Below are 18,642 nucleotides of genomic sequence, written 5' to 3'. Positions count from 1 at the left end.
GTACATACTTCTTAAGCAAAACTTAGAGAATAGTGCATCTTTTTATAGAGCTGAACAGTGGTTGGATTTATTGCATATTACTTCAGCTGACGGCAACTGGAAGCTAACATTTACTCATGAAAGGTGGGGGCAGGAAGCTATTTGGGTTGGTTTAAGGAAATGGTGAATACCTTTCTAGTGAGCATGTTAAGGCTTTATTTTTGTAAGACTATTTTCAGAAGCTTCAGGGAAGAGTAAAAGGAAATGTTGCCCCCCCCCCCCCCCCGCTCCACTCCCAGATCATTTGCTGTCTTGTTTGTCTCCCCACCCCCTTCTTCCTGGGTGCACTAATATTAAAGCCATTAAACTAAAACTTGGCAGTATGGGTAGCTTAGATGGCTGTAATGCTGCTTTAACATTTTTAATCTGCTAAATCACTTAAGCATTTCGATGGCTGCCAGACATAAATCTCTTAACTTTGAAGAAAGTCTTGGTGTAGTTGAGCTTTATCCTTGTTAATGGACAAAGCTGGTAGCTGACTTTTCTTGCCTCCATGTTTGGGTGTTTTTCCCCTTCTCCAGTGTTCCAGTAGATTTGAACCAGTTTACGTATTGGGCTAGAATTAATATTTGCAGCATATTATTGCCATACAGTGCTTGAATCTGGAAGAATTTAGTTTGAATGGCCCTTGTGCTATATAAGTATGGTTCTAACCATGACTCATTTTTTGTAGCACTTGAGAGGTGAACCGAAATTGTGTGAAAGAACTGCTACTTGGAAAACTCAGAGGGAGGAAACTTCTTAGGTTCTATAAAGATGTTAATTCTCCCCCAGGGTGATATTTGGAGTCGTATTAGAAGTGGCACTAGATTCATGTGGTCTTTCTTCTGCTGTATAAGAAGGGTAGATTTAACAAAATCTGAAAGGCTCATGTGTTCAGAATGGTAAAACTCTGCCAGTTTGGTTATTTACGCTTCTCTGCTAGAGCCAGGGAGCATGAGAATTGGGCACCAACCTGATATGTCTGCTGGTACAGTCTGTCTGAAAATAAAGAAGAACTGTAAATGAGCCTCTCAGATGTTTTTGGCTCATCATGGAGTTGACTTGCATACTGTCTGTTTAGCACATGGAACCCACTTCCATGCCTTACTCTTTGTTAATTTCTTCAGCATGGCCACATTTCCCTTTAAGCTGCACACCATATAGACTAGGTGGTTTTCTTGGCCTTGTTATTGTTCTGGCTCCAACAATCAGATTCCCAAAATGAAAAAAAGAGCTGTATCTTCAGAAATCAGCACCGAAATCAGATTGACTACATCCTTTGCAGCCAAAGGTGGCGGACATCCATCCAGTCGGTGAAAACAAGACATGGGGCTGACTGTAGCTCAGATCACGAACTTCTTATTGCTCAATTTAGAATAAAACTAAAGAGATCAGGGAAAATACACAGACCAGTTAGATATGATCTCACTAACATTCCTAGCGAATATACAGTGGAAGTGAAGAACAGATTTGAAGGACTAGATTTAGTAAACAGAGTCCCAGAAGAACTATGGACAGAAGTCCGCAACATTGTTCAGGAGACGGCAACAAAGTACGTTCCAAAGAAAAAGAAAACCAAGAAGGCAAAATGGTTGTCTGCTGAGACACTGGAAGTAGCCCAAGAAAGGAGGAAAGCAAAAGGAAACAGTGATAGTAAGGGGAGATATGTCCAGTTAAATGCGCAATTCCAGAGGTTAGCTAGAAGAGATAAGGAACTATTTTTAAATAAGCAATGCATGGAAGTGGAAGAAGACAACAGAATAGGAAGGACAAGAGACCTCTTCCAGAAAATTAGAAACATTGGAGGTAAATTTCAGGCAAAAATTGGTATGATAAGAAACAAAGATGGCAGGGACCTAACAGAAGCTGAAGAGATCAAGAGAAGGTGGCGAGACTATACAGAAGATCTGTATAGGAAGGATAATAATATTGAGGATAGCTATGATGGTGTGGTGAATGAATTAGAACCAGACATCCTGAGGAGTGAGGTTGAATGGGCCTTAAGAAGCATTGCTAACAACAAGGCAGCAGGAGACGACGGGATCCCAGCTGAACTGTTTAAAATCTTAAAAGATGATGCTGTCAAGGTGATGCATGCCATTTGCCAGCAAATATGGAAAACACAAGAATGGCCATCAGACTGGAAAAAATCAACTTATATCCCCATACCAAAAAAGGGAAATGCGAAGGACTGCTCCAACTTCCGTACAGTGGCCCTTATTTCTCATGCCAGTAAGGTAATGCTCAAGATCCTGCAAGGAAGACTCCAGCAATACATGGAGCGAGAGTTGCCAGATGTTCAAGCTGGGTTTAGAAAAGGCAGAGGAACGAGAGACCAGATTGCCAATATCCGCTGGATAATGGAGAAAGGCAGGGAGTTTCAGAAAAACATCTACTTCTGCTTCATTGACTATTCTAAAGCCTTTGACTGTGTGGATCATAATAAATTGTGGCAAGTTCTTGGTGGGATGGGCATCCCAAGCCACCTTGTCTCTCTCCTGAGGAATCTGTACAAGGACCAAGTAGCAACAGTCAGAACTGACCACGGAACAACAGACTGGTTCAAGATTGGGAAAGGCGTACGGCAAGGCTGCATCCTCTCACCCAACCTTTTTAACTTGTATGCAGAACACATCATGCGATGTGCGGGGCTGGATGAATGCAAAGCTGGGGTGAAAATTGCTGGAAGAAACATTAACAACCTCAGATATGCAGATGACACCACCCTGATGGCCGAAAGCGAGGAGGAGCTGAGGAGCCTTCTAATCAAGGTGAAAGAAGAAAGCGCAAAAGCCGGGTTGCAGCTAAACGTCAAAAAAACCAAGATTATGGCAACAAGAATGATTGACAACTGGAAAATAGAGGGAGAAACCGTGGAGGCTGTGACAGACTTTGTATTTCTAGGTGCAAAGATTACTGCAGATGCAGACTGTGGCCAGGAAATCAGAAGACGCTTACTTCTTGGGAGGAGAGCAATGTCCAGTCTCGATAAAATAGTGAAGAGTAGAGACATCAGACTGGCAACAAAGATCCGCCTAGTCAAAGCCATGGTATTCCCTGTAGTCACCTACGGATGTGAGAGCTGGACCTTAGGGAAGGCTGAGCGAAGGAAGATAGATGCTTTTGAACTGTGGTGTTGGAGGAAAGTGCTGAGAGTGCCTTGGACTGCGAGAAGATCCAACCAGTCCATCCTCCAGGAAATAAAGCCTGACTGCTCACTGGAGGGAAAGATACTAGAGACAAAGTTGAAGTACTTTGGCCACATCATGAGGAGACAGGAAAGCCTAGAGAAGACAATTATGCTGGGGAAAGTGGAAGGCAAAAGGAAGAGGGGCCGACCAAGGGCAAGATGGATGGATGGCATCCTTGAAGTGACTGGACTGACCTTGAGGGAGCTGGGGGTGGTAACGGCCAACAGGGAGCTCTGGCGTGGGCTGGTCCATGAGGTCACGAAGAGTCGGAGACGACTGAACGAATGAACAACAACAACATCTTCAGAATCCGTAACCTAGTGTACAGTGTTTAAAATCATAATGATCTGGGATTAGATTGTTTCCTTTAAGACATAGACTACGTATGAGCTTCCTCGTGGATCGTCATCATTAGAATCCCTACTTAGTATCTCCACAGAAACAGATCTGTGGGTACAAGGAAGTGGGTCTTTCTTTATAACATTTTTGATAGACTTCTCAGTTCAAATGCAACAAAGTTAGACCTGGAACTTGGAATGCTGCTAAATCCCATTCCAATCTAAATAAATAAAAATGTAATGTATGTTTGTGGGATTAACATAACTCAAAAACCACTGGACAAGTTGACACCAAATTTGGACACTACATCCCTAACAGACCAACGAGTGACCATCACTCATAAACCCCTGCTTAAAAACAGGGGAAATGTCTTTAAACCGCAAAAAGCTAAATGATGATACAGCGCATGTGCGAAAACAACAGCTCCCAGCATCCCCTAGACCAGGCCCTTTTGGGGAGGGGGGTGCTCCAAATGCACTGCTTCCAAGCTGCAAGCTTACTTCTTCTTGGAATTCTTTGAGAGCATCCTAATTCCTGCATATTTCCTATTCCTGGACTGCAACTCCCATCAATCCTTCAGATAGATAAGATATAGAGATTAGATAGAGATAGATAGTAGCTAGACAGATCAATCAGGAGGACTGCTGGGAGTTGTAGTCCAAGAATAGGTAGAGAAGGAAGAAAGGAGAGAAAGAAAAAATGAGGGGAAGGAAGGAAAGAGGTAGAGAAGGAAGGAGAGAAGGAAATAGGGAGGGAAGGAGAGAAAGAAAGGAGAGAAAGGGAGAGAAAATTGGCTCCAGCAATGCGTGGCGGGTACAGCTAGTACCATATAAAGGGCTACAGGTTCTAATCTAAGGCCTTGGTTAAAGGCATTAGCAAAATGTTTTCTGTTACATCTTTAGGCAACATGCTTAGAAAGGTTCTAGTAAAAGTGTCTTCCTGCATTTTATCATATTTTTGTACTGTGCTGCTCTTTGTGTGTGTGTGTTTGTGGGGGGGGGGGGGTTTAAAGTCCATGCTGTTAACAAATACCATAAAATAATTATGTATACTCATTATGTACTGTACAAAAGTTCGCTTTTTGTTGCATTTGAACTCATTACCATAATTTCTAATGGGTTATATTTTAGTGTGGAGAATGAATACAAATTATTCATCATGTTCATAATTTTATTTAGACTTTTCCTCTTCGTTTCATGTCTTCAGAGCAAGCTAAAACAAAAACCAGAGGCACCTTAGATCTTTCCATCTTTTCCTTACTCTAAAGCAGTGGTTCTCGACCTGTGGGTCCCCAGGTGTTTTGGCCTACAACTCCCAGAAACCCCAGCCAGTTTACCAACTGATTTCTGGGAATTGAAGGCCAAAACATCTGGAGACCCACAGGTCGAGAACCACTGTGCTAAAGCCTTGGGTCAGTGTTGTGCAGACTGATTTTGAATTTTTCCAATCTACCTTCCTTTCTACAGCAGTTGGACTTCCCTTGCTATGGGGTTCGAATGGCAATATTGCTATTATTAATATCATTCACAACATAAACAGCCAGCACCATCAGAAGATGCATTTCAGAAAACACACTCACACATATGTTTCTTTCTCATTCATACTATCTTTGGAGAAATGTCTCCTTCATTGATCTGATCTGGTGGCTATCTATTTGAAATAACGATATCTATTTTTTATACTGCAGATTTAATACAGTGCACAAATGAGATGAACGTAAATATCCCACAGTTGGCGGACAGCTTGTTTGAAAGGACGATGAATAGCAGCTGGGTAGTGGTATTTAAGTCGCTCATCACAACTCACCATCTAATGGTGTATGGAAATGAGGTAACTGATTACTGCAGACCACTTAAAGTTTAGAGAATTTACTTTCTCGGTGCAACCTGTTTTTTGTTGTTTGTCATGGACAGCAATTGTTCTTTAAAAACAGCCTGAGTGTATGAAGGTTAAAGAATGAGCCCTAATGTTTGCTCTGTAAGCACTGAGGTACATCATTAAGAGCACCTACATCTGACAGATAAGGTTGTAGGTTTGTTGAACATAGAGGTGTACAAACTGCAGCATAGAACCACATGTAATCCCTGGATCCACTTTTTAAGCCCCTGAAACAGCCAGTCTCCCAACTCCCCCAATTTTAAAACTGTTGGCACAATTTTACAGCACCTTTGTCCAAACGCTACGTGGAGAAGTCTGAAAATATGCACAAAGACAGCAATTCATGCAAGTCTCCCATATGTCCAAGAACTCCCAATTATCTCTACATTAATTAGAATAACTTTTCAAAATGAATTGTCATTTTTGAGTACTTACTCCAAAAGTGCAATAGATATCAGCCACAAAGCAATATATATATATATAATTTTTAATGTATCCTAAGGGTTTTTAAAAACAAACAAACTGAGAACAATAATTGGGTATATTGACTTATCTGTTACAAATTAGAAATGAGTATAAAGAAACATGGGCCTAATGGGATATCATGCATAATAAAACACAGCTACAATTGTTTATATGGTAATTAAGTCATGGAGATGTATGTGTCTAGCCTATATACAGTCTTCTAAAGGAAGGTCTGTTCATAGCATAGCTGTCATTTCTAAAGTCAAACTAGAAAAAAATATGATCAGAATATTACTAGAGCAATAAGCCACCCTATGTGTGGATCAGTTTCTGCATAGTATGCATTTTGTAACCTATCTTCAATATATAATGGCTTAAATTTAATGTTTCATATAGAGTAGCTACTTAATGCATAATGGTAGCACAGAACATGATATTTTGCGATGCTTAATGTGACTTCCTCCTTTGCATGATTTAATTTGTCTCTCACTTAACCCAGAAAGTAATGTTTCCTTTATTAAATATGTGTATACCAGAGTTCAACAAAACATGCTTCAGAAGAGTTTGCAATAGTTCAAGAACTGGGGAAAACCAAGCCTCAATAAAATGAAAACTCAGTAAAAATGTCATGGACCTACCATATTTATTCAGTTTTATATCATCGCAGGCATGTGTATAACATGGAGGAATCCAAGGAATTCTCTTATGTGGAATACTCCTTTATTTTGCGGCTCTAATATTGCCTTTCCTGATTAAGGCAATAGGGTGTGGTTTTGTTGCACTCCAGGTCTGGAAACCCCTATGACCACCATACCACACAAGAGTCCAGGAATATAATCAAACACTTTATTGTAAAACACATAAAAAGCAGGAATAAAGAAGGAAGATATATAATCCAAAAACGTTTAGCAACAGGTGATAACCAAACAATAATCAAATGTCTAATAAAGTTCCAAAGGTGACAAAGTCCGGGAACAGCCAGAAATCAAAGGTATAAAATAAGTCCACAAGCATGGAGGTATAACTAGGAAAACTTGAACAAGAGTACATGAACAGGAACATGGAAAACTTCCAGGATTAAAATCCAAAATCAAAGAATTTAGGCTTAGCTTCTCGCTCTAACGCAACATTGCCTGAACTGCCCTTAAGGTTAACAACTTGTTGTTTAATAGACACCCATGAAAGCATTATGTCTCCCGTGAATTTTCTGCCCAACTTTCCCACATAATCTCATACTTGTGTAATCAATTTTTAGCTCTTAATTTGTAAACGAAAACTTTTGTTGATCTCTGTAGCTACAGGTGATTTCTCCTGGGAAGCCTCCTGAGCTCTTCACTCAATTTGTTATCTGCTGTTGCTATTTCTGATTCCTCGGACTGGCCTTGAGGCTCTGCACTTTCCGGGCCAGTTTTCTCACAGAGAGAAACATCATTTCCCAGACTTGAATTCCCCAGACTTTAGGATCCTTTACTTTGTGCCACAGAAGAGCCCACAATCCTTTCTAAATCATCATTAAAGCAATTGCCTCTGGTTGATCTCTGTTGACGGGGGAAGGGGCTGCTGAGTATGTTTGCAGGACAATGCTGCCACCCCCCACCCCCTGCAATATATCCATGATTGTATTGTTGAAGCTATTACCTCATGTTATACAAAAGTGTTATTTATACCAAGCACTTCATGTCTATGGAATTGTTGGGGTTTGATCAATGAAGGAAAAGGAAGTTGTGGACTGCCTAAGGCTGCGAAATGAATGGGTATAATATGAATCATCTGAAGTGTGCATCATCGTCACATAACTAAATCGTTGACTGGTTAAATGCCCAGAGAGACTCACCTTTAATACATATAATCCCATCCAATCATTTGAGTAAATCATTGCTGTAAGGATTAGATTCCATTGTTAGAATGTAATTCGAACTGTACTGGTACATATCCATTGTTTCTGGAGACTTCCATCTGCTCAGGTCAAAACGACAACTAGTCTGTGATTCAGACCAAGAAAACAAAGCAGGAGCCTTTACATCTAATCTTTTCCTCACTTTCAGCAAGTTTACCTATTACTGCTCAGTTGAGCCTTTTAAGATTTCTTGCCTTTCAACACTTCAGGTTTCACCAAAACCCAAAGTGTTTTTACAAACTGCACAGAGGAGTGTCTCTCAGGTATAGAGAGTAATGTTGAGAAAAGAATAAGTGTATGGGTTTTGTATACATACACCCACAGAAACTTTCAGGATGAAGGTTATTTCAGCATGTAGCCAGGCTTCACAGTTTCAGTTCAGTCGTCATACTACACATAAAACTGTACCACCACCACCACCACTACTACTACTACTACTAATACTAATACTACTACTACTAATAATAATAATAATCTTTATTTGTACCCCACTACCATCTCCCCAAGGGACTCAGTGCGGCTTACATGAGGCCAAACCCGAAGTACATCAAACAGCATCAATAACACAACATTAATAAACAATCAATAAAATACAAATCATATAAATCACATAACAAAAACAACAATCAATAATGACATATTAAAAATGGCATGAACGTAAACATGGACGTATTATGGAAGTGTTTGAGTTTCTGATTTTTCAGATATATATTTAGAAATCAGGATACAATGTCTCAATTTCATTTAGGAAAACAAACGGTTACTTATCAACATGCAAAGGTGATGTATAGTAACAATTAGAACAAGGAAGCTACTTTAAAACAAGGAAGGAAGAGCATGCCAATTGAAATACAAGCTGGAATGAATGCCAAACAGATCCTATTAGAAACAAGGAAAGAGCTGCTAGCATACAGTTGTCAGGTAGAGCATTCCACAGCCTTGAGCAACTGTACAGAGTCCACATGCTTTTCAGCAATAGCTCTTATTTCCTCCTCCGTAGGAAAATAAAGATTAGATTATTATAACTGGTGCATGGGATGATTCACTGAAGAGTATTATATATTGTCATCTTTTGTGTTCACTGCTTTTTTCAAAAGAAGTTTTTAAAGGAGCTCTTCATGAGCACACACAACAGAGGGTTTTTTATCAACTGTATAGTGGCAGGTGTGACACATGGGAGTGCTGACTATTGTAACTCTTGATGCAAAATATACACATTGAACAATGGATAACTGTCATTTTATTTTCTCTAGCGTTTCATCCAATATCTGGCTTCCAGAAACACATTATTTAACTTGAGCAATTTCTTGGACAAAAGCGGATTGCAAGGTAAATTACTTGGTTTGTTTCAAGCATGTCATAACACCTTAGAACAGTGTTTCACAACCCGGGGATCGAGACCCCTAGGGGATCATGAGGGGAGTGTCAAGTGGTCGCCAGAGACTGTCAGAAAACACAGTAATTTCTGTCAGTCATGGGGATTCTGTGTGGGAAGTTTGGCCCAATTCTATCGTTGGTGAGGTTCAGAATGCTCTTTGATTGTAGGTGTACTATACATCCCAGCAACTACAACTCCCAAATGTCAAGATCTATTTCCCCCAAACTCCACCAGTGTTCATATATGAGCATATTGAGTATTTGTGCCAAGTTTGGTCCAGATGCATCATTATTTGAGTCCACAGTGCTTTCTGGATGTAGGTGAAGTACAACTCCAAAACTCAAGGTCCACCAAACCCTTCCATTATTTTCTGTTTGTCGTGGGAGTTTGGTGTGCCAAGTTTGATTCAATTCCATTGTTGTTGGATTTCAGAATGCTCTAGTGAACTATAAATCCCAGCAACTTCAACTCCCAAATGACAAAATCAACCCCCCCCCCCCCCCCCAACACCACCAGTATTCAAATTTGGGCTCATCAGGTATTTGTGCCAAATTTGGTCCAGTGAATGAAAATACATCCTACATGTCAGATATTTACCTTACAATTCATAACAATAGCAAAATTACAGTTGTGAAGTAGGAACAAAAATAATTTTATGGTTGTGGCCACCATAACATGAGGAACTGTATTAATGCATCATGGCATTAGAAAGGTTGAAGGTTGAACAACAAGGCATTATCTTCACAGCTCAGTTACTCTTTGAAATTTTAACTGAGTCTTTACCTTTTCACATACTTAAATATTTGGCCTCTATTTAGAGTTGTCAGACTAGATTTAAGTAGGAAAGTGCCCATCTTCCCCCAGAGTGTAACAAAACTAACATTTCTATGGATAAGGAAGAGATATTATTTCTGTTTATGTTCAACCAAGCTATGCCAGCCATGACAGTTGATAGTGCTAGTCTGTACTAGTTTCTGTAGTGGTTGAGTGGGAGGAAGTGTGTGCATGTAGGATGGGGAATCGGTTTTTAACTTAGAAAATGTTGGAAACTGAAACAGAACACTCAAAACACAGTATCATGATCTAAAACTGATAATATATATGTTTTCTGGATTTTAATTGCCCAGTGGTTTTTGCAGTAACACAGAGTAAATGGACATGTACAGTAACTACTTGATAGTCCTTGAATTTCACAATGTGCCTTATTCGTGTTGATATCCTTCCATACAAAACAGGGAGTTAACTTCTGTTCTTTTTCCTTTCTTTAGGATATGATATGTCCACATTTATCAGGCGGTATAGCAGGTATCTGAACGAAAAAGCAGTTTCCTACAGACAAGTAGCTTTTGACTTCACAAAAGTAAAAAGAGGGTAAGGATTGTAATGCCTGGCATGAAACACTTTGCCGATCTACCCTGTGCATAGCTTCCAAAATCTCTTTAAGGATTTTTAAAATAAGCCCATTTTGAAACAAATAATTTAATTTCCACAAGGCTACAGGCCTACTGGCCATGCACCCAGAATCTGAAAGTAGGTTGAAAAGTTGCCTGGAGATATCATTACATAAATAAAAATGTTCACATTGTGCTTTATTTTTTGGTGGATAGTTTGATTCCCATGCACTTCCTTTCGTTTCAGAAAGTAAAAAAAGTGTTTTTTCTTGAGAAAGCAAGAAAGCTTACCAGTGGATTGCTGTGGTGCTCATTTGAATGTCTTCCATGATCATTCTTGAAATATGAAGCATCAGCAATCTGTGTGAAAATACATATTTTTCACTCAAAATGTTATTTGGAGGCTGGAAGCATAGTAACTTATGAGAATGGATCAATGAAGGTAGCCCTTGAAAATATGCTGGCATGTATAGTTCTTAAAATTAATCCCATATTCTTGTACTTGATGGTGTCAAGTATCCAAGGGATGTGTTCTGTTTAAAATATTTAATCCTGGTGGATAATCTGAGCAGAGGAAACACCCCCAAACGTTTTTCACCAGGAGCAATTTGTAATATATTAAATTCTATGGAAGTTTAACTTAGATCCTTCATGCCATATTGTCATCAGACAAGCATCTGGAGGTCATAGCCAGTCTTGTTGTTGCAATCCAGAGCAGGGAACAAGGCCCTAAGATAACTATCCACCACACTTGGCTGTGAAAAACAATCCTTTTTTATTGAAGAAAAATGGTTACAAAATAAAGGAAAAATGCAAGTCAAAAGCCACAGCAAAATCAGCAAACATGAATTTAAATGGACAAAGCAAAACCAAAAGCCTCACTGGGAAATACTGGAATCTGTTAGCAATCCACTAACCGTACTTGATATCCTAGAAATCTTCCCAAACTATGGCCAGGGAACCGGGAGAACTGCCAAGGTCTTCATCAATTCTGAAACGATGCCTGAACTTAGACAATCAGCCCGGCGTATTGCAATTAAAACTCAAGAATTGGTTCCGTGAACCGCCCTTCTGTTTTGAAGCCAATGTTTTTAATTCTTGAATTCGGGAGGATCGACGCAAACTGAGTGATTTACTTCTGTCTTCCCAAATTTGGCCCCTTCTGTTGTCATTACAGTTAACAGGTGCAGAAGGGAGGGAAAGTTCAAGGTCTCCCTCTGAAACATTCTCATGAACACTGTTACTTTCATTTTCCAAATCTACAGAAGTTCCTTCCTCACTAATTTCAGGAACATTGGCATTTTCCAAACCTACAGCAGTTTCTTCCTCACTAATTTCAGGAGCATTGGCATCAAAAGGTACATTTCCACTAGCATCAGTAAATATACTTTCATTAGCATCAGGAGGAACAAACAGAGAATCAGGTTCAAGTTCAAACTCAGGCTGAACCCCAACACTTGTTTCTATAATCACCTGAAACCCTACACAAACAACTCTGCAGGCCAAATAATTTTTGGATACATGCTTCTTCAATCGTAGTCTCACGTACTGCGTGACAAACCTTTGTTGGAGTCATAGAAAGCTTAAGATTCTGAATGTGATAACAAACATAAGAAGAACCTTGCTGGCTCATTCTGGTCCACTGTCCAGGTTCTACTGGAGAAAGTGCCATGTTAGTGCTGAACTGTAACCGGATATATATCCGGATTTTATTCCCAGTGAGCCATAAAATGCACTGCTTGATCTTAGGCAAGTCTTTCTCAGAAGGCTGTGGGGAGGATAATCAGGGAGGGAAGCCAAATATGACATGAGCATATTGGGGGAAAGGCAAGATGTACATTCTGGGCACCACAATTCAAGAGAGATATTGACAACTGGAATGTGTCCAGAGGAGGGTGACTAAAATGATCAAGTGTCTGGAGAACAAGCCCTATGAGGAGCAGCCCAAGGAGCTGGGCATGTTTAGCCTGAAGAAGAGAAAGATGAGAGGAGATATGATAGCCAAGTATAAAATATGTGAGAGAAAGCCACAGGGAGGAGGGAGCAAGCTTGTTTACTGCTTCCCTGGAGACTAGGACACTTTTTTTTTTTGTCGTGTCAGGAGCAACCGCTCCTGTTGTGAGAGAATTGGCTGTCTGCAAGGACGTTGCCCAGGGGACGCCCGGATGATTTCTGATGTTTATCATCCTTGTGGGAGGCTTCTCTCATGTCCCCGCATGAGGAGCTGGAGCCGACAGAAGGAGCTCATCCGCCTCTCCCGGGATTTGAACCTGCGACCTGTTGGTCTTCAGTCCTGCCAGCACAGGCTTTAACCCACTGTGCCACCGGGGGCTCCTCTAGGACACAATGGAACAATGGCTTTAAACTACAAGGAAGGAGATTCCATCTGAACATGAGGAAGAACTTCCTGACTGTGAGAGCCGTTCAGGAGTGGAACTCTCTGCCCCGGAGTGTGGTGGAGGCTCCTTCTTTGGAAGCTTTTAAACAGAGGCTGGATGTCCATCTATCAAGGGTGATTTGAATGCAATATTCCTGTTTCTTGGCAGCGGGTTGGACTGGATGGCCCATGAGGTCTCTTCCAACTCTTTGATTCTATGATTTAACTAGTAAACTGACCAACTTGATGCTCCTTTAAAATCTTCAAAGTGGATTGAAATCACCCCACCTCCCCTTTCTCATGGTTGAACCATAGCAATTTGTTTTCAGTACATATACCTTCTGATGCTAGCTGTTGTTACATAAACATCATATCCCCTTACTTACTTACTTAGGCGTTCCCTCGTAGCCCAAGAATGATGGTCCTCCCAAGTGTAGTGTCTTGGCGGTGTGTCCATAGGTGGCTGTGGAGCCCTATTCTTAATCCGCACATTCTCTCACAGTGATGACATCAGTTTCCACGTGAAAGGCAGTCCCAGTCAGGGTTGGCTTGACCCATAGTCAGTGATAATGATAGATTTGGGGTCTGCCACTCAAAATGTATCTTTCTCTCCTTGGGATATCTTTGAGAAAACCCAGTTTTGTGTCTTTAATTGAAAATTTGTTAGTGTGAGTTGTAAAATAATAATAATAATAACAGCAGCAACACTATTTGTATTGAACCCCATCTTCCCAAGGGACTCAGGATAGATTTCAGCATACAGAGACACAAGGCAAACATTCAATGCCTCAAAACAATGAAACAAACAAAAAATAATCAGGAAAGGATATTTCTCACCTCCATTATACACCCATTTGGTGAGGATACAAGAGAGAGCTTTTACAGTGGCTTCTCCTAGGATGGAGAAATCGCTTCCTTTGAGGTCCAATTGTATGTCTCCCTGATTTCTTTTTTCTAGCAGATTAAGACCTTTATATTTAGATAGGCCTTTGATTTTTAAGCACCGGGCAGAACAATGTTTGAAAATGGCATACTGTATTATTATCTTGTATGTTTTCAATCATGTTTTAAATGTGTGTGTTTTAAACTATATGCTCCCAACGGAATTGTGTAGTTTTTTTTTAAGTTGCAGTATAAATCTGTGTTAGGATCTAGCTTTGATGTGTTTTTCATAGCTGAAAGCCATACTAACAACAGTGTGGGTAATTGCCAGTGGTAAGATGGGGACTCTGCTATCATGGGATCCCCTGATATTCTTAGGGGGGAAAGTGCTGGGATTCTTTATGGTGGTTTATGTTGCATGAGTCTGTATATAATCAGCTAAATTACAGAGTTGCTAAGGAACCCTGTTAATGAATTGCAAAGATGTGTAATGGGCAAGAATGTCTCATTGTGCATGAGCAGTTGGTGTCATTTTTTACATCAGTTACAATGTGCAAAGATCACTTTGGTGGCTCTCCCGCATTGTAATGCAATAGCAGCCTCTTGCTGACTATGGATGTTGTGAAGCTGCTAGATTTGATTTCCTACAGCCACAAATCCACTTACGAAGACACAAGTCCCCAAGTGAATTCTGGCCAAAGTCTCCTTTACTTTGTTCTTGTACTTTGGCTCAGTATTGATTTGAAAATACTGCCTTGTGCTGAGAAAGATCAAATCTGGCCATTGTTACTGTAAAATACAAATGGAGGTAGTGTCGAAGGCTAGGAATTCCTTAAATACAAAATTAAGTTTTTAAAAATACGTAGTGGTCCTAGGAACATGGTGCTACTTGCCCTAATAGCATTTAGCTTTTATGTTGTCATAAAAGCTCTTTTTATTTCTGGACAGTTTATAAAGTGGCATGTAGGCTACCTCTGGTATTAAGATAGGGTATATATTGAGGAAAACATTGGATGATGAGAGTTATTACTGCTATGATGAAAGATATCTGTTAATCTGTGTAACAGTTATCTATGTGTGTTCATGGGCCCTTAGAAAAAATGAATGATATTAAATAGGTTTGTTTTGTTTATACTATGTTTTTGTTTTCTCTTAGGGCTGATGGGGTCATGAGGACAATGAATACAGAGAAACTCTTAAAAACTGTACCAATTATACAAAATCAAATGGATGCACTTCTTGATTTCAATGTAAGTTTTTAAAAAAGTTACTGCATGTATAAGCATGAAATACTGTATAGAATCAGCTCGGTAGTTAAATCAGATATTTCCCTAATACCATAGTTTGAGCTATTATTACTCAGTACCAAGGGTGGTTTAAGCTTTCATATACACAAGCAAACCACAGCATGCAGCTTCCTTAAGCATTGTTAGTGTGATGTCTGAATTGAGCGGTATTCTCCCCTTTTTGATGGATCTTGGGAGCTAAGACAAACATTATTTATTTATGGCATTTATATGCCGCCCTTCTCACCCTGAAGGGGACTCAGAGCAGCTTACAAGATATATATACATACAATATATTATATTATTAGCATAGCACATGCTATCAGTATCATATATTACTATATTGTACTATACCATTATATTGTAATATTATTAGTAATATTACATGTAATATAAATATATTATATATAATATAATACATTGCATTACTAGCACCCTGTTTGCTCCTTCCTTTTGTCTGTACTTGGAAATGACTTCCAGGGTGTTCTGGGCATATTATTTCGAAGTAGGTATACATTGCATTGTCATGTGCAGCTGGAAAGGACAGTATGTAAGGTCCCTATAGCTGAAAAGGGCATTAGTATATGCTGAGCAGGTGGGTGAATGATCCCACCCATCTTTCTCCAGCTCTGAACTTGGAGTTAGAACCTATTTCAGCACTTAGCAGCTAAAGAACTCTGTATACTTCAGTTTCTCTTTCCCAAATTATTGTGTTTATCTTCTCACTCCAGAACTGCAGGTATATGTTGGGTTCATATGATGCTAAGCAGCAGAGAATTAATGTGTCTGTCTTTGCAACCAATTACCAAAATGGCAAAGAAATTTTCCATAAAATCTTGCAATGCTATGTTTTCCCATGGAAAACCTATACATAACACACACAAACACACACAAAATTATCTATAGCTGTCTGGGTTGTGGTACTGCACTCGAAACTAAATAAAGCCTTCACAGTTGGTTGCATTGAATCAGACTTTGAACTGATAAGTAGTCCTGAAACTACTACCATTACAGGCAGTCCCCGAGTTACAAACATCTGACTTACATATAACTCATAGTTAAGAACAAGGGTGAGACAACTGAAAAGGAAGGGAAATCTACACTTCTGAAGGAGAATTCACTCCTGAAAAGAGTTATCACGGGGGGAAAAGGTGTTGGACAAGTGGAATTATTAACAAAAGATCCTCCCCATAAATGTACAAAGTGATAAAATGAACAAAACACACAGACCAATGTTATCTCTTCCATAGGAGGCTTTTCTTTGTAGTAAAATAATATGGTTGCACTGTTTACAATAACAAGGTTTCCACAACACAAAGAAAGTCTTTCATACTTCCTTCTTTGCTTACATGTTGGGCTTCTTCCTCATGCAGACAAACAGCTTCGCTATCACAGAGCCTCCTCTCACAGCGAACTTATACTAGAGCTTCACACTTTTTACACACAGCAGCCTTTATACACTGGAGCTTCACACATGTGGCTTTACAACCTTGGGCTTCTCTCACTGAAGCTTCTCACACTCTGAGGCCTTCTCACAGACTGAGACCTTTCTCCCACTGAGATTTACCTCAAACTGAGTGCTACTAAGCTACAGACACACCTGCTTATATAGAACTTCAGCTTTTGCCGAGTCATTGCATCCATTTAACTCTTTCAGTGCTTGACTCACATTTTTGTAATTAAAAATACCTAGTTAGTTTTTGATATTTCTGACAAAAGGTGTCTCCACTGAAGCTTTCTCACCAATCCCTGTTTCCATAACAAGCCATTTTTTAAAAAATCCGATTATCACAAGGACAGAAAGTGTGGTGAAATATTTTGAAGAGAGGAACAGACAGCAAAACAAACATGATAGGGGTCTTTAACCCTTCCATATGCTATCGAAAGTGTATGTGTGTGTGTGTGTGTGTGGCTGGAATTACGCTGAAAAAATGTACTTGTTCCAATTTACAAACAAATTCAACTTAAGAACAAACCTACAGAACCTACCTTGTTCGTAACATGAGGATTGCCTGTATACTTCATCAAAAACAAAGTTAAACTCTGTATATATATCAGCTACAGCTCTATGTAGCATGTGTGGTAAAAATAACATTCCTTCAGATGTGGTCATTAGTGCTACATATAGGGAAGTACATTCTGGTCTTTTTATATTATTACACATACAGGCTTTGAATATATTTGGATATAATATTAAGCCAAGCATGCTAAATCAGTTAATATTATTTGGGGTAATGGAAAAGCAGCAGAACATTTCAGAAAAAGTTGTACTTTTTCTGGAAAACTGAGATCCCTGATGCCAAACTTAAGGTTTCCACTTAAACTTGACATTTGATAAAATAAGGTGACTAGGAAAATTCCTCATAGTTTTTTTGTGCCATTAGTAGCTCACCATTTGCGTAAGGAGCAGTTTGCGTTTCCTTTTACTCTAAGTTGGAAATACATGAGCTCCTTTCATTATTTACCAGAGGGCAATGTCAGAGGGCAGTATAGAACACTAGAAGTAAGTGAATTTCTCTTGGGCTATATGTAACTTGCTCTATAAACAATTCATGTGTTCTTTTGGGAATGATGAATGGTGTGTTACAATGTGCTGTAAATGAGTTAGACATTTACTCAGTAATAGAAACATGAATCACAAAAGTTCATTTTCAAGGACCTGTATAGTAGTATTGTATGCTCATGTGCATTTCCTGCTCACCAGAAAGTCTTCTTTGACATCTTATAGGCAGTGAACACATTTTGTTTCAGCCTTGTTAATTGAAACCAAATAGATGGTTTAGCTTTGACAAGATCTGATTACGCTAGCTTGTAGTACATTGTGTAAAATGGGAAAGAAGGGTCTTCGTCTTCTGTACTGACACAAAAGAAAACTGTAGAAGTTCCTCCAGTTGAACTAAATTCCTTTTTTGTTCTTGGCAGGTCAACAGCAATGAGCTTACAAATGGTGTAATTAATGCTGCCTTCATGCTTCTCTTCAAAGATGCCATTAGACTCTTTGCAGCATATAATGAAGGGATTATTAATCTGTTGGGTAAATACCACCTCTGTTACATCTCTTCCTTGTACTTAGTAAGCAAGGTAGTCATCTATCTGACTTGACTTCCTTAAAGATAGTTTTAGGCTGCTTTTTCAGGGCTGTATCTCTTTATATGTAAACAGAAATATGCCTAAATGTAAGCTTTTCTGGAACATTTTTGGCAAGAACAGTGACTTCCTTGCACTATAATTTTGTGCATGTCCAACTGCCACATGACCAGGTTGCAAAGCTGACTATTTAGTCTTTGCGTCCTATTTTGGGAAGGTGACAATTTTGTGAAGATTTTAAACTTTTAGCCTGTCTTTAATCAACTCTCTGCCTTCAGGGTGACTTTCGTAAAATGAAATTAGTGGGATTGAGTGTCTGCATTTGGATTTTTGGTTAGCTGCCAGACCTCACGAGGGAAAACGAAGTATTCCTTATCCTTTGAATAAAAGCTGTCCCAAACACATTAGGTTGGATCCAGACTTAGTGGTGTTTAAGATGTCCTGGTGAAA

The 18,642-nt window shown here is 39.4% G+C and overlaps 1 protein-coding gene across 11 annotated transcripts in view; it reads left to right on the top strand.

The window, feature by feature from the left end:
- PICALM (phosphatidylinositol binding clathrin assembly protein) overlaps nucleotides 1–18,642 on the top strand; it is a 100,818-nt gene that overhangs the window by 39,232 nt on the left and 42,944 nt on the right. For all 11 annotated transcript variants that reach the window (XM_060771146.2, XM_060771145.2, XM_060771147.2 and 8 more), the window contains exons 2-6: nucleotides 5,239–5,381; nucleotides 9,045–9,120; nucleotides 10,438–10,540; nucleotides 14,976–15,069; nucleotides 18,028–18,139. In XM_060771146.2, coding sequence (XP_060627129.2) covers nucleotides 5,239–5,381; nucleotides 9,045–9,120; nucleotides 10,438–10,540; nucleotides 14,976–15,069; nucleotides 18,028–18,139 — 528 coding nt within the window. The remainder of the gene's footprint in view (nucleotides 1–5,238; nucleotides 5,382–9,044; nucleotides 9,121–10,437; nucleotides 10,541–14,975; nucleotides 15,070–18,027; nucleotides 18,140–18,642) is intronic.

Source organism: Anolis sagrei, chromosome 3 (genome assembly GCF_037176765.1).
Source record: "Anolis sagrei isolate rAnoSag1 chromosome 3, rAnoSag1.mat, whole genome shotgun sequence".
Lineage (NCBI taxonomy): Eukaryota > Metazoa > Chordata > Lepidosauria > Squamata > Dactyloidae > Anolis > Anolis sagrei.
Note: the sequence above shows the minus strand (reverse complement) of the source record. Positions and strands in the feature narration are given on the sequence as shown.